At 42.4% G+C, this 17,341-nt stretch overlaps 1 protein-coding gene across 14 annotated transcripts in view; it reads right to left on the bottom strand.

The window, feature by feature from the left end:
• Positions 1-16,402, bottom strand: part of Mcf2 (MCF.2 cell line derived transforming sequence) — a 106,787-nt gene extending 90,385 nt beyond the window's left edge. For 6 of the 14 annotated variants that reach the window (XR_002388656.2, XM_021242524.2, XM_021242525.2 and 3 more), the window contains exon 1: positions 15,812-15,963. Coding sequence is in view for 12 of the 14 variants with exons in the window: in XM_021242524.2 (XP_021098183.2) it covers positions 15,812-15,815 (4 nt within the window). In the remaining 2 variants the exon portion in view is untranslated. Of the gene's footprint in view, positions 1-15,811; positions 15,965-16,249 lie in introns of those variants that run through there. The other 8 variants (XM_021242531.2, XM_087202140.1, XM_021242534.2 and 5 more) reach the window with 3 other exon arrangements.
• Positions 16,403-17,341: the final 939 nt, after the last annotated feature.

Raw genomic sequence — 17,341 nt, 5'->3', positions numbered from 1 at the left:
AAAAGAGATACACATAGGAAGGGAAGAACTCATATTATCATTATTTGCACATGACCTGATACTCCACATGGAAGATCAAAAGAATTCCACCAAAAAACTCTTAGAATTTATAAGACATTTCAGGAATGTGGCAGGATACACAATCAACACACAAAAATCAATGGTATTTCTGTTCACCAATAATGAACTCAATGAGAAAGAAATTATGAAAATAATACCACTCACATTAACATCAAGAAAAATTAGATACCTAGGAATTAACCTAACCAAGGAAATAAGACATATACAATGAAAACTATAGTACTCTGAAAAAGGAGATTGAAGAGGACATTAGAAAACGGAAAAATGTCCCCATCTCCTGGAATGGCAGAACCAGTATTGTCAAAATGACTATATTCTGGGGCTGGGGATTTAGCTCAGTGGTTCCACTGCCTGCTTTGGAAGCGCAAGGTCCCGAGTTTGAACCCCCACTACCAAAAAAAAAAAAAAGACCATACTCTAAAAATTCTTACACAGATTCAATACAATCCCAATCAAAATACCAACACCATTCTTCACAGAACTAGAGAAAACAACCTTAAAATTCCTATGGAACAAAAAGAGAGCCAGAATAGTAAAAACAATCTTGGGCAACAAATGCAAAGCAAGAGGTATCATATTACCTGACCTCAAGCTATACTACAAAGAAACAATGATAAAAAGGGCATGGTACTGGTACAAAAACCGACATGTGGATCAACAGAATAGAACAGAGGATACAGAAACATCCCCAGACATACTGAGCTATTTGATCTTTAACACCATTATAGAAATCAATATAGAGATTTTTCAAAGAACTAAAATTTAAAATTTCATATGGCCCAGCATTTCCCCTTCTAGGTATCTTCCCAGAAGAGCTAAAGACATCATATTACTGTGTTACATGCATACCAATGTTTATAACAGCACAATTCATAATAGCTAAATCGTGGCAGCACCTTGTGTGCTCATTAACAGATGAATAGATAAGGAAAATGTGGTATCTATACATAATGAAATACTACTCAGCTATAACAAAAAACCATAAATTCAAGACATTTGTAGGATAATGGATACACCTGGAAATATAATTTTGAGTGAAATAACTCAGACATGCAAGCTTAAACACCATATGAAATCTCTCACTTGAGTAAGGCAAAGTACATACAAAGAGCAAAATAAAAGAGAGGTAGGAAAAAATAAAGAGATAGATTTCTTGCAAATGGGAAAAGGTCCAGGAGATTGAGGGCTAGGGGAGAAGGGGAAAAAGAAGATTTAACATACACCATGTATGGGTACCAAATATCCACAATGAATACAAACATTATATGTCATAAACATGAGCTAAGAATAATAACAAAAATAAGAATGAAAATGGGAAAAAGAGATGAAGGGAAGGCGTTATGTAGGAAGGTAAAGGGGATTTTAAAAAAGAAACAAGCTGTGTCATGTACATGTACCTACTTCCCAAGATGAATATAAACTTCATATACTGCAAACTGTACTAATAAAATAAAAATAAAAATAAAAATAGAAAATAAAAAAGAATCAAAACCCAAGTGATATGCCATATATGAGAAACATATTTAATTCAAAAAAGTATACAGATTCAAACTTAAAGGATGAAAAACAATATTCTATAAAATGGAAACTCAGAAAAAAACAGGCATAGGTATCCTAATTTCAGACAAAGTAGATTTCAAGCCAAAACTCATCCAAAGAGACAAAGAAGAGCACTACATATTAGTTAAGGGAACAATTCAGTAGGAAGGAATAACAATTATAAACACATATCTACCAAACACCAGTGTACCCAGCTTCATCAGACAAACATTGCTATATGTGAAAAAAAATTAGAAAAGCACCACACAGTTGTAATGGGGGACCTCAATATCCCGCTGTCACAAATAGATGATCTAGACAAAAAATCAACAAATAAATATCAGAGTTGAACCAAAACTTCAAACAAATGGACTTGATAGCTACAGAGTGTTCCACCAAAAAAACCACAGAAGACAAATATCCTCAGCAGCACCTGGGACTTTCTGCAACATAGACCACACGCTAGCTCTTAAACTTAAGTAAATGCAAAAAAAAATTGAAATTATAACTTATTATCAGATCATAGTGCAAATAAACTAGAAATCAAAGGCAAACGAAACCACAGAAATTATGCAAACATATGGAAACTAAACAATACTCTCTTAAATTATCAATGTATCATTAAAGAAATCAATGAAGAAATTAGACAGCTCATAGAATCAAACAATAATGCCAGTACAACATCTATGGGAAAAAACGAAAGCAGTCCTAAGAGGGGAGTTTACAGCTGTGAATCCTCATATCAGAAAAACAGAGCAAGTCCAAATAACCTAATAATGCACCTCAAGGTACTAGAAAAACAAGAATAATCCAAATTCTAAGCTAGTACAAGGAAGACAATTATAAACATCATAGCAGAAATTAATAAAATTAAGACTAAGAAAAACACAAAGAGGTGGTTTGTTGAAAGAATAGACAAACCCCTAGCCAATCCTACAAAAAAAGGAAAGGAAAGATACAAATCAATGCAATTAGAAATGAAAAGGGCAAAATCACAACAGATTGCTGAAATCAAGAACAGCATTAGTAACTACTGTGAGAACCAGTATCCCCATATGATGGAGAATTCAGAAGAAATGGATAGATTCCTAGATATATGTGAACTACCAAAGCTGAACCAAGAATATATAAAAATACCTGAATAACCCAATACTAGGTAATGAAATTGAAGTAATTTTAAAAATTACCAATTGAGAAAAGCCCAGGTCCTGTATGATTCACTGATGAATTCTACAAGAATTTTAGAGATCCAACACCAGTACTCCTCAAAGTCTTTCATAAAATTAAAAGGGGAGGAGTACTACCAAAGTCATTCCTGGAAGCTATCATTACCTTTATTCCAAATCCAGAAGAGGACTCAACCAAAAAAGAGAACTATAGTGTAAACATAGAGGTAAAAATTCTCAATAAGGTACAGGCAAGCATAATGCAAGAAATAATTGAAAAGATCATACATTATGAACAAGTAGGCTTCACCTCAAGGATGCAGGGATGGTTCAACATATGTAAATCAATAAATTTAATACACCACATAGAAGCAAGGACAAAAACCACAAGATCATTTCAGTTGATGAAGACAAGGCTTTTGACAAAATCCAATATATATTCATGATTTTAAAAACCTGAAGAAAATAGGTATAGAAGGACTATATCAATCTGATAAAAACTATTTATGAATCACCAATGGCCAGCATCATAATAAATGGAGAGAAGCTGAAAGCATTGCCCTAAAATCAGGAACAAGAGAAAGAGCCCTATCTCCACTTCTGTTCAATATAGTTCTCAACACATTAGCCAGAGTAATCAGGCAAGAAAAAAAAATTAAAGTGATACATGTAGGAAAAGAAGATGTCAAATTAGTATTTTCAGATGACACAGAGAACAATGAAAAAATTCCACCAAAAGACTCCTAGAATAACCAAATTCAGTAGCATAGCAGGTTATAAAGTCAACATACAAAACTAATAGTGTTCCTGTACAACAATAATAAACTTCACTGAGAAAAAATAGGGAAACAATATCTTTCACAATGCTATCAAGAAAAATTAAATACTTAGGAATTAACCTAAGGAAGTGAAAGATCTCTACAATGAAAACTACAGTACTCTAAAAAAAGGAGATTGAAGATAACATCAGAAAATGGAAAGAAATTCTGTTCCTAGAGAGGTAGAATCAGTATAGTCAAAATGGCCACACTTCTGAAACAGAGATACAGATTTAAAACAATCCCAATAAAAATACCAGTAACAGTCCTCATATCACTAGAGAAAACTATGCTAAATTTCATATGGAATCAGAAGTGACCTGGAATAGCAAAAAGTAGCCCTGCATAACAAGACCAAGGTAGGAGGCAACAACATCCCAGATTGCAAGTTATACCACAAAGCTACAGTGATAAAAACAGTATGGTATTAACAACCAAAGACATGTGAATGAATAGACTAGAACAGAGGATGCATAAACAACTCCAGGCACATTCAGCTACTTGATCTTTGACAAAGGGTCCAAAAGCATATGCTGAAAGAAAGATAGCCTCTTTAACAAATGGTACTGGGGAAACTGGCTGTACACATGCAGAAGATTGAACTTAAACCCTTATCTCTCACCATGCCCTAAACTAAAATCAAAATGGACAAAGATCTAAATATTAAAACAGAAAAACCTGTTGGAAGATAAAATAGGTAAAAATCTCAAAGATATAGGCAAAGGCAAGGATTTTCTGAAAATCCCAATAGCACAAGGAATAATACTAAGAATCAACAAATTGGATCATATAAACCAAAAGGCTTCTGTACAACAAAGGAAACAATCAACAGATTAAAGAGACAACAAACAGAATGAGAAAAAATTCTTCCAGCTATTTCTTGGAAAGAGAAGTCATATCTAAAATATATAAAGAGCTCAAAAATATTAGTCCTCCTAAAACAAAGGACCAAATCACAAAATGGGCAACTGAAATAAATATTTCTCAGAAGAATTACAAAGTGCCAGTAAACACATAAAAAAAATTCAACATTGCTGGCTATTGAGAGCCATTCTACATAATTTTGGGGAAAATTCATTTCACAATTAAATTATAATTAGGCCTAGTCTTCTTGCCAACAGGCCAGCTATGACATGCCAGAAACATAACTCCATTTTTGCCTCCAGTCACAGCTGAGACCTCAATGGTCCCATGATGCTGTGACACTCAAGGGCAAGAGTGCATCAGCTGAAGACATCCTGGTTCCTTAAGAACTGAGTAGTAAGAGAAAGATTTCACCTGGGGTGGGACAATTTCCTTATCAGCTTAACTCATCCCACATACTGTAAGAAGTCTTTCCTCATTGTAATGTCCTAATCAACATAAGCTTCTCATCAACCTAAGCTCCTCATCAGTATAAGATCCTCATGGTCATAGGCTATCTGATACTTCTTCTGATTATAAGAGCCTTGTCAATTTAGGATTATTGCCACCCTCTGAGTTATCTGCTAATCCCCATGAACCCAATAAATAGTGACAAGCTCGGGGTGCCTTTGTCTTTGCTGCCCAGAGGAGCATTGATCAGGCCCAGAACCCAGCTTCTTCTCTATGTCTCATTTCCTGTCTTTATTCTTCACCTTGTGCTGTCATGGCTCACAGGAGATCAGGACCCCCTGCAGGCGTTCCAGTAACACGCCTTTTCCCTGTTCCCTACAGCTGGCCATTAGAGAAATGCAAATTAAAACAACACTGAGATTACATCTTGGTCCAGTGAGAAAGGCTATCATCAAGAAATCAATAACAGCTGGGGATTTAGCCAGTGGTTCCACTGCCTACCTCCCAAGCACAAGGTCCCAAGTTCGATCCCCAGTACCAAAAATAATAATAATAACAGCAACAACAAACACTGGTGAAGCTGAACAGGGGGTAAACTACTACACACCTACAAAAATTAGTATAGCAATTCCTAAAAAAACTAAAAATAGAAATTCCATTTGACTTAGCTATTCCCCTTCTTGGTTTCTTTCCAAAAGAGTTAAAGTCATCATATTATAGTGATGCATGTATACCCATATTTATAGCGGCACAATTTATAATCATTGAAATGACCTATATATCCATCAACAGATGAATAGATAAAAAATGTGGCAAATACACAATGGAGTACTACTTTGCCATAAATAAAGATAAACTTGCCATAAAGGTAGTCATAGGTAAATGGTATACCTTGTGACCATAATGTTAAGTAAAATAAATCTGACCCACAAGCTTAAATATTACATGGTTTCTCTTATAAGCAAAATCCAAAATATAAAGAATAAAAGACATATTAAAGGAAGTATGGAGAGCTTTTTGAAGTGGGAAGAACAAGAGATGGAAGAAGTGGTGAGGTTAGAACAGGAAGGGGAATAAAAAAAAGAATTAAAAAACAAAAAATAGAAATAGAGACTTTGCAAATGGGGAGGGGACCAAGAGTTGGAAGGAGCAGGACGGATGGGAGGGGAAAGGGACAAAAAGAATTTAGATGTTATGGGCATGTACCAACTCTAGAAACATGTACTAATAAAAAATAAATTTTAAAAACTTTAAAAAAACAAAAAATAAAATATATACCCTATATGTACAATCTTCTTAAAACACTGCACTCAAGGGTTCTGGCTATACTTAAAGGCAGATTTCCCCTAGACTTTGTCATTCCAAATTGCTGCTTAAGGTATGTTCATTACGTTAATTAGACTTCTGTAAGTTGTAAAAGTAATTATCTTAAACAATATAGATAAAATCTGGCCAAATTGAAAGAATATCTTTATATATCTAACTCTAAATTCTTGTACTCTTACCTTATTCCATCTAGTATAAATTTTAACATACTTTTTCTGATTTTCTAAGGTCTTTTAACTTGATAAACATATGGGACTCTTGTTACCAAACAAATGCAATGTAGAATACATATGTTTAATACATATGGTTACTACGATGCATGAGAATACTATGTTTAGTATTTACTTTTAAACTTTGCATTTTATTTTTTAAAAATAAAAATATGATTCTAAACAACAAAAAAAAAGAGGAATGAATGAAAGGAGAGGACCAAAAAAAAAATTTGCATGAGGAAAAGTGAGCTACAATTGGTGGGTAGGAAGTGACAGTGAGAAGCCCTCCACCCATGAGCTTGGTGTCCAAAATTGCTACTCGCTGACTATGTCTGTCTGTGGAAACCTTTTCCTTTAGCCTCCCTCAGACTGGTAGAGATCGCCAAGTTTTCCCTGCGCAGTAGGAGGTGCTGCCTTTGTCTTGGGAATTCAACCAACAACTGTTGCCTAATGAACTCATTACTCAGAGACCCAAACCGTGTAAGTTAATTTTAAGAGGGATTGAATCACTGTATAAAAAACTTCATATGGAAACCAGGCATAGTGATGCTGGCTTATAATCTCAACACTCTGGGACAACAGGCAGGAGGACTGTTTGAGCCCAACCTGGGCAACTTAGTGACTTAGCGAGACTCTCTCTCTCTCAATCAATCAGGGCTGGGGTTGTACCTCAGTTCAAAGACTGAGTTCAGTTCAAGTTCCTGTAACACACACACACACACACACATACACACACACACACACCAAACCAAACCAAAACCTACTTATGTGATGATTTGCCATACATAAAAATAGAGATAAGTAAATGGTTTTCCTTCCTGTTTAAAGTAGCAGCAAACCTACTGCAGAGCAGGTTCAAAACCATGTCTGTCTAGCCACTGCAAATTATTTTCCTAAAAGACATCTTTCTGCCACTGGGAGGGGGAATCACACATTTGATCAACAAATAGTCTTGTCCAGCCTGGAAAGTTCTGCATAGATTCCTGGTCAGTAGTATCAAAGCATGTGCCTCTCATTTTTTCTGTTACCCTTCTCCATCCTACACAGACTTGCTTTCCTGCCTAAGGGTGAATTGTGCACCCTAAGGCAATGGAGTCAGTGATAATATTTTTTGTTTTGATTTGTGTTTTTGTTTTCCTTTGGAAGAACACTGGTTAATACTTTCCTGTCTCTTACACTTACAGCAGGGTTTCTAGAAGAATTCTCATAATTGGAAGGTATTAATATATTGTGATCCTTCTAAATTCATGATGAACTAAAGATGAGTAGCTAACCAACAAGAGCATCGATGGACAGAATGGACAAATATCTTAAATTTAAATACTCCGCAGTTGGAAAACCTCAATTTGTAACATTATAAAACTGAGCTTTAAATAATCCCTATATTGGTCTACACATTCAATGCAAACCCTAGCAAAATCCTAGCTGGCTTTTTACACAGAAATTGACAAGCTCATCCTAAAATTCATATAGATATGCAAGGGACCTGAAAGAGCCAAGATAATCTTGAAAAAGAACAATGTTGGAAAATACACACTTCTTGAGTTCAAAATTTTGTAAAAAGCTACAATAATCTAGATAGATTTAATAATCAGTGGAATAAAATTAAGAGTAAACAAATAAACCTTTATATCTAAAGTCAACCAATGTTCAGCCAGGATGCCAAGACATTTCAAAGACATTTTCAAGACATTTCATTCTTTCCAACAAATAGTGCTGGGATACCCGGATATACACATGCAAAAGAATGAAGTTGGACATCTATGTTATACCCATACACAAAAATCAACTCAAAATAGATTGAAGACTTAAGTGCAGGAGCTAAAACTGTAAAACTCTTCAAAGAAAACATTTGTAATTTTTTGTGACCTTGGATTAGGCGATGTGTTCTCATACTTAACACCAAAAACACAACTGACAAAAGAAAAAAATAGTAAATTTAACTCCGTCAAAATTAAAAACATTTGTGCTTCAAAGGACCTATCAAGTAAGTAAAAATATAACCTGAGGAATGGGAGCAAATATTTGCAAATCAAACATTTGATAAGGATCTTTCAAATTCAGATGCCCAAGTCAACAGTAAAAAGGGGGGTCCAACTTGAAGGTGGTCACAAAAATCTGCATAGATATTTATCTAAAGAAGATGTACATGTGCTCAGGAAGTACATGAAAAGGTGCTCAGTATCACCTGTCACTGGGGAAATTCAAATCCAAACCACAGTGAGAAACCATTTCACACCCACTAGAATGGCTGGAATGAAAAAGACAGATTAATAAGTACAGAGAAGGATGTAGAATCCTCATACATTGCTGATGGGGTTGTAAAATCTTGCAGGTGCTTTGGAAAAGCACCCAAACTAAACAAAGAGTTGCCCCATGACCGAGTAATTTCCACTCCTAGATATATACCAAAGAAAAATGGAAACATATGTCCACTTGTGTAAAAATGCTCATAACATCTATGACAGTCAAAAGGTGAAAACCACCCAAATGTCCAACTTACGAGTGGATAGTTAAAATGTAGAGTATCTATATAATGCAATATCCAGTTATATAAATAAATGATACACTGGCATGTGCTATAACAAGGATGAACCTTGAAAATGCTATGCTCAGGGAAAGAGGCCAGTTAAAAGAGATCATATATTTATGATTCTATTTATGTGAAATGTCCAGAATATGTACAGCAATAGATACAGAAAGTTGTATTAGTCGCTCCCTGGATCTAGGTAGAAAGGCTGTTGGGAAAATGAGAGATTGCCAATGGGGTATGGGGTTTCTTTATGGAATGAGGGACATACTCTAAGCCTAGACTGTAGTGTGGTTGCAAAATTTAATGATAATACTAAAAGCCACTGAATTGTATATTCCAGTAGGTTAACTGTATGAATTATCTCAATAAAAGCTGTTTAAGAAATGAGCTCAGGTTCAACTAGATTGGGATTCTATTTCTTCCTGCTCCCCTTTTCTAGGGCTGGCTGTTATTCCTTTTTCAGATTGATGGGAAAAAAATTGACTTGGAAGTTGGGTATGCTGGTGGCACACACCGATAATCTCAGTACTCTGGGACGCTGAGGTAGGAGGATTGGAAGTTCGAGCCCAGCTCAGGCAATTTAGTACTTAGCAAGACTTTGTTTTAAAATAAAACTTTTTAAAAAAGAGCTTGGGATGTAGCTCAGTGTGAAAACTCAACTCAATCCCAAGTACTGCCCCTCCAAAAATTTTAGACCTGGAAACAGCAAACGTATCTCCAGAAACAACCCGGCTCATCATTTTCCAGGGACAGAATGCACATAACTAAATTCTAATTGCTGCTAAAAAGCTTTCTTTCCCAGCATCTGCCCAGTTAAAATAAACAATTTATGTGTGTGTGGTGGTGGGTTTTGAACCCTGGGCCTCCTGCATGCTAAGCACATGTTCTACCACTGAACTATGCCCCCAGCCTTACAGCTAACTTCTTCATGACAGAAGTTATAGTATGATTAATTAATCCTTGAAAAAGAGTCAGAGAGAAGACAATCTACCCTTAAGAGTAAATTGCCCTATAGTAAAACATTGCTTTATTTGCTCTCTGGGGTGCCTTAGAAGGATAAAACTCAACTACAAGTCCCAAACTTTACTCTGGATGTAAAATGGTCCTTCCTTCCAATTTGCCATCAGCCTTTGGTTTTTCCACCAAAATGGGTTTTTAAAAATTTTTATCATGTATTGAAAATGACAGAGGTAAATGAATAAAGGTCTTCTCAGTTGGAAAGCAGTTACGTGGCTGCTTAATATCCCTACTGAAAAAAGAATCAGATAGGACGGGATTCATCTGCAGCATGGATTTAAACCATAAACAACTAAACTACAGACTTTTTGGTATCCACAAAGAAAGCTTACTTAGCACTAAAAGTTACAGAGCTTCCTGTTTGGAGAGTTTTAAACACAGACCCAGTCAGCATGGATTGAGTTGGTTCCAGACTGTGAGCAACTGAACACGAGTCGAGGTGCCCTGTCACCCAATCTGACAGCACAAACATTTGAGCAACAAACCACAAAAATGATTTGCCATTTTTCTTCTACATTGTCCTTTCCTCCCTCCCCAGGTACATGCTGCCTTGGGGAAGAGCCACAGGCCAAGCTCATGTCTTCATGGTATGGGGGATACAAACAATTGTCTCTTCTGAGTGATCTCTTCTCTCTGCATATTCTATGCCCATTCATCCAGGCTTCAAATACCATCTATAAGGCTGAAGACTCCCAAATGTAGATGCCCAGCCCACAGCTCTCCCTTGGATGCCAGGTTGCCTACTTAACAGCTCTACATGAATATTAATAGGGACCTTGAAGTTAACAGGCCCTGCATCAAACTTCTGGTCCTCCTGCAGGATCCCAATTCTCCAATAATGGACATTTCTGCCAACAGCTTGCTTAGGCCAAAAATCTTAGCATCAACCTTGACTCCTTTCTTTTTTTCATATCCCAATCCCAAACCATCAGCAAGTCCACGTGGCTGTATCTTCAATCAACCCAGCACGTGATGTCCAGCATGTGATGTGTACACCACCTGCACTGTCACCTCTGTGCTTTCAGCTGCTGTCGTCAACCCTAATAGTCTGCTCCCTGGGCCCAGTGCCTTGGTATCCACTGTAACCTGTTCTGCATTCAGCATCTAGGGCCAGCCCTGAATACAGAATCAGTCCTTCACTTCGAACCTTCCCACAGCTCCTCAGCTGACTCAGGGTAGGAGGCTAAGTCTTCACCAAGCTTTGTGGGATCCAGACCCTGTTGAACCTATGGCTTTACCAAACACAGGCACGCACACACACACACGCACACAAATGAGAACACTCACTATGCTTCAGCCACATGGCCTCTTCTTGTTCCTTGAACTTAACAGGCTGGGGATTTAGCTCAGTGGTTCTGCTGCCTGCCTCGAAAGCACAAGGACCTGAGTTCTGATCCCTGGTACCAGAAAAAAAAAACTAAGAACTTAACAGTAGTCTCACCTCAGGCCCCTCTGCCGGCCATACTGCCCCAGAGACCACTGAGGGCTCACTTCCTCATCACCTTTAGGTTTTGGCTAATGTCACCTTTCCGGTGCTGAAAGCAATAGAAAGTCAGTCAGATTCAATTTCCCACACACACATAAAATGAGAAAGTTGAAATGAGAAAATCAATGAGAAGTTGCAGCCGTGACACTGGCCTCTTGTCCGGAGCCATCTCTGGAATGAGATGAGGGTGCAACAGAGAGCAGCCCTAGCTTTGTGGACAGCCAGACTGAAGGTGCCTGTCCTCATATGGGTGGGCTCTGCTTTGCCCTGGGGCAGGGAAGGGATAGTTTGTTAATTGAGCCTTCAGTGGGTACTTGGCTTGAGAAGATGCCAGCCAGGGACAAGGATATTTGCTTTCAATCCTAGGGGCATCTTCCAAGAACGCAGTGTTTCCTAGTGCCGAGTGCTTACAGATGTGCTGGAGAAAGGAAAGGGGGGAAATGTAGCTAGTAATTCTGATCACGCTTGTTGGTGTGTTTTTCAAGGAAGTAAAGTATTACAATCTTGCATGCTGTAGTATCTCAGTATTACACAGATTTTCCTAATAATTTATTTCACAGCATCAGTCCTCCAGAACCCAGGCAAGAACCAGAAAGGAAAATGAAGAGTTTTTATGCAATAGGAATAGATATCACAGAGTCTCTGTACTGTACTAGACTTCATAAGCATTAGAAGTAGACTCCTCGCAGCACTACTCAGTCTATTTACTCCTGTTCTTCGACAGTTTTAGCCAGTGTGGATATCTCACACCCTAGCTCCTAACACACAGACCAGAGCAACGGAGGACAAGGCAGTAACAGCTGGTTTGCAGAAACACATTAACAGCAGCAAGAAATGACAGCTAACAGAGAAGGGATGGTGTGGAAAGATTAGCAAAAACAGGCCCATTTACTGTAGGGACACACAGCTGTCCACTGGAGGCAGCGCTGCACACAGCACATTGAAACAACAGATGTTATTTTTAAGTACAATCCTGAGTCTTCAAGAAAGGACGCAGCTATTTCCAGGTTCAGGAGTTAGGAAGGTAAATCATCCTTTTGAAAAAGGTTTCCATCCTAAAGGGTTAGAGATTTTGAGAGATTAAAAAAAAAATCAGGCACTAAAAACGCTGAATCTTTACCAAGTGTGGTGGTGCACACCTGGATCCCCAGCACTCTGGAAGGCTGAGGCAGGAGGGTTACAAGTTTGAGCACAGCCTGGGCCAACGTAATGTAGCAACACAGCCAGACCCTGTCCCAAAATTTAAAAATAAAAATGGCTGAGGATATAGCTTGGTGCGAAGACTCTGGGTTCAAAGCTCAGTACCGCTCCACTCAAAGTGCTGAGCCTCAGATATCCAGAAAAATCAGTATAATGTGGCTCATGAAGGGCTCATCGCCTGAGTACATTTTTATATCATCCTGGAAGGTACATTGAAAAGGTAAATATGGATGCAGTTTACACAGCTCAAGCTAAAACCTGATGGAACAAAATCTGCAGTGAATAGTTAAGTAGTCGTAGTGAACTTCTGAGTTGTCCCAGGTTAAGTTAGATCAGAGCGGTTTGCATTCTTCCATAGATTTAGGGAAAGAACCTCCGTGCTAGGAGGTATTCAATGGGCCCTACAGATGGCAGCAAGAAAACAAGATTTCCAAAAAGAAAAAGGAAAGATTTACTTCTTCTCAACTCAGCTGTGTTGGTCTGCCCTACAGTACGCCCCACAGACCCCCATACTCACAAGTGACCTGGGGCTGGGTGTGTAGCTCAGTGGTAGAGCACACCGGAAGCCCTGCAAATGCAACCAAATAACGGAGCCCCACACTTGGCCTCCCATTCCCTGTGTTAACCCTGACCCCATCCCTCCCCACCGCGTCGCCCTAACCAGCAGCCTGGTACCCACCTAGTCTCTTCCCTGTCCCTCAGATGTCATAACCAGTCCACAAGTCAAATCACTTCCACCCTCTGAGGCCTCCTCCTGGGGCCCCATCCCCAGAACTGGCCCTGCAGGGCTTCACCACTCTGCTTGGCCGACTGCGCTGGCTTTCTAAGTAGTCACCACTTCCAGTACTCTTCCTGTGCACTGCGTGCTCCACACACTGCAACCTTGACAGGGCCCCCAGAGTGACCCACATAAAAAGCACAGGGTCCCAATGAGGCAGGAAGGTGAGGTGTGGCGAGATCTATTAATCCCAAGACACATGGGCAGAACAGCTCCCAAACCCCTGCAGGTGGACTTCTCAGGAGAACTGGAGCTAGTTGTTTTTGATAGGATGGCCTTGAAGTGAGGCCGGGGTGGGAAATATGAGCGAGGGATAGTTGCCACTAAGTGCTCGCTAGCGTGTCTCTTCATGACAGGACCCCCCCACCCCGCCCCGTGTTGTAGGGTGTAATTTTTTTCTTTTTCCTTTTACTTGGCCCAAACTCACTCTGGAGAGCCTGTTTTTTCCTACCTTCAGTGTGACCAGCACCCCAAGATCCCAGTAACACCAACAGGCACAGCTACTGTCAAGCACCCTAGCAAGGGCATCATTAACAGCATAGTCTGTATAGAAGGAGCCCCTAAGAATTGTGCAGTGCACAACCCATGAATCCATACAAACCAGCCTTCCCTGGAAATAAAGTAAAACTCTTTAAGATCTCTTACAAGCCTCCGGCTGATGTCACCCCTATCCCCCCAAATTTCTTTCCAGCACTTTCCACCCTTTATACTCCAATCATTTTATACTTTTTTTTTTTGCACTGTTGGGGATTGAACCCATGGCCTTGTGCATGCTAGCCAAGGGCTTACCACTGAGCTACATCGCCAGCCCTATACTTTGGGGAGTGACAGGGTGTAGCTTTGCTGCCCAGTCTGGTCTCAGAACTCCTGAGCTCATGTAATTTTCCTTCCTCGCCTTCTGAGTAGCCTGTGCTACAGCACCTGGCTCCCGTCAGTTTAAAACACTCGCAATTCCCCAAGCTGACTGTGCTTTCTGCTTTCTGCTTCTCTTCCCCCATTTTATTTCCTGCACCTGGAATACCCTCCTCGCCACCTACCCCTACCACACTCTGTCCCCGCTGCTTGTCCACCTCGCATTTTGTCTCCATTGCTGTCTCTATGAAGTCTTCCCCTCTCCCTCACGGAAGTCACTCATTCCCTCTTCAGGTTGCCCTGACAGATCCTGCACACGTGTATGGAACTAGCTAATTACACTGCATGCAATTCCTGATACCCAGCAGTCTGTAACTAGTCGTTATTGGAGTGATCTTCCAGAAAGTTCTTTAATGAGCTTTGTCAACACAATTTTAGACATATGAAGATTTTCAAAGCATATGAACCCATTTCACATTTAAAGGTATAATACAAGCTGGGTGTGGTGGCATGCACCTGCTGTCTCAGCTACTTGGGAGGCTATGAGTTAGAGACCATGAGTTAGAGACCAGCCAGGGTGGCATAGCAACACACCAGTCTCAAAAACCAAGCAAAAAGTCACGTTACAGTACTATGGTGTGTGCTCTTACACAATCTCTCCTAGGGCATGCTGCCGGGGGGCAGAGGATACTGCTGAAAACACGGAAAGACATGAAAGTACTGGCAGCTCCTGTGACACAGCAACTGGTGTCACTTAGGTGCTGTGACACTGCAGTGCCACAGTGATGAGAGCTGCCCCACATGCAGGCACCTTCAACGGTTCAGGGACATGAAGCAGCACACAGCTCTAGAAATAAAAGAAATCCCTGGCAGTGGAAACGGCGACTTCTATCTCACTTTTGTGATTAAGCATTCATTTCTCCTGTGAAGATTTTTTTGACTCTTTGGAAGATGCAGGAGGTAAATGAGAACAAGACAAAAGTAATTTCCATGGTACCGCACAGAAATTTTCTGGGAGGCTCTTTGCTTAGCCTTCCAAAAGCCTTTCAAATCGCTCCTAAGACCGGAAGGTGTTTGCCTACTGTTACACCCAGGAAAAACCACTGACCACCTCAGACCAGATCGGGCCAGACCCTGCTTGCGTGGCGACTTGATTGGCGAAAAGAACGGCCTCCGAGTCGACGTTTTGAAAACCCACACTCCCGTTTGGAGGGTAACCCATGGGAAGCCCCAGAGCCCCACCAGGGGGCACAGGAAGCCAGGTCCCGCCTGGCGGCCCCTCCAGAAGCCCCCGCCCCATTACAAGGCTCCCGGAGAAACTCCCGCCCTCCCACACCCCTCCTGAAGCTGGGCAGCTCTGGCTCCTGGTGCATCCAGCCAAGTTACACCAAGCAAGCACAGCCCCAACCAAACTGCAGCAGTGGCAGGAGAGGCTCCGTGACTGTTAGCTTTGGTTCGGTTTGTCCTTCAGGACAAAGGAGTTTCTCACCCATCAAGCTGCCAAGATCCCAGGTAAAAAGCCCAAATCCTGGACAGCTGCCGCTTGCCTCCAACTCCTCCTCTGACTGCAGTCCCACCTGCTGGTTTCAGAAGCAGTGCGTCTTTTTGACTTGGTTTACCCCTGTGCATGTTATTTAAAAGAAGAAAGAAAAGATAGGCAGGGAGGACAAAAAGGAGGGAGGGAGGACGGATGGGAGGGGGGACAGGAAGAAGGGAGGAAAAGGGCAGACAAGACAGGCGGGAAGATGGGGGGGCTGGAGGGAGGGAGGGAGGGAGGGTGGAAGGAGGGAAAGAAGGAGGGTAGATGGAGGGAGGGAGGCTAGCCTCCTGGCCTTTCCAACTCCAGGGACTACACAGGCACGTGCAACCTAGGGAGGCTGGCTTTGGTGTTCCGGAAGCGGCGCTGGAAGACGCCGTCTATGCCCACCTCTCCCGGGACGCGCCGAAGCAGGTGAGAAGGGAGGAGAGACCTCCCCGAAGGAACCGAGCCCGGGGCCAGTCTCACGTCGCCTCCCGGGCTTCTTCGCAGTCGGTTGGCCGGCCGGCCACCGCCGAGTGGCAGCAGCGGAGGGTAGGGCTGCACCGGCCCGCAGCGCGGCCCCCCGCCAGAGCGGGTGCGGGAAGAGGAGGCGGCGAGCGCCGCGCCGGGAGCGCCCCTGCAGAGGGGCAGCGCGTGCGCGCCGGTGCTCCGGGAGGGAGCGGCCGAGGAGCGAGGCGGGAGCGCTGGGCAGGAGCTGAAGGGCGGGGAGGGACGGGACTCACTTGCGAGGAAGACAGCCTGCAGCAGGCAGAGGTAGCTCTTCCCGTACTTCTCGGCGACCCTTGCGCGCTCCAGGGCCATGGCCATGTCCACCTGCAGAGGCATCGCCTGCTCGACGGGCACCAAAGTGTAGCCGTCCGGGTAGAGCCCGAGACCTGGGGTCCATGGCGCCCAGCCGGTGGCTCCGAGCAAGAGCCTGGCCGCCAGCGGCTTCGGCGAGCCGAGGTGGCGCCAGGACCCTGCAGCCGCCATCCTCACGTGGGAGACCCGAGCCAGGGCGCCCAACGCGGCCCCTGAGTGCGGGCGGGCGCGGTGGGAGTGGAGCCGCTCCTGGCCTGCTGAGCTCGCCCCGCCGCGCCCCCAAGCCCGGGAACTTGCTGGGAGTTTGGAGGACCGGCTGGGCGCTTCTGGCCGCCACCGCAGGAAGGCCACTTGTTCCTGGTGCAGGCCCACGCCTCCACGCCTCTGTTTAGCTTCGTGGACGAGGAGGAGAGGAGGAGAGGAGGAGAGGAGGCGGGAGGTGCAGAGGAGAGGCGCGAGGAGCGAAGCCCTGCAAAGACGCCCATTGTCAGGCCACGTGGTGGGAGGAGACCGCCGCAGCCTCGAACTCCGAACTCCCGTGGCAACTCCTGCAAGTCTCAGCGGTTCCTCGGCATCCCTGCCAGTATTGGCCGGGCCGAGCTTCGGGCGCCCTGCAGGAGAGGGGCGGCGCAGTGCACCCGCGCACGGGGCCCTGTCTGAGAGCTGGTGCTGAAGCCG

This window comes from Heterocephalus glaber, unplaced genomic scaffold (genome assembly GCF_053883595.1).
Source record: "Heterocephalus glaber isolate CG9 unplaced genomic scaffold, H.glaber_assembly_v1.0 deba00001764, whole genome shotgun sequence".
NCBI classification, from domain to species: domain Eukaryota; kingdom Metazoa; phylum Chordata; class Mammalia; order Rodentia; family Bathyergidae; genus Heterocephalus; species Heterocephalus glaber.
This window is presented reverse-complemented; position numbering and strand designations above follow the sequence as displayed.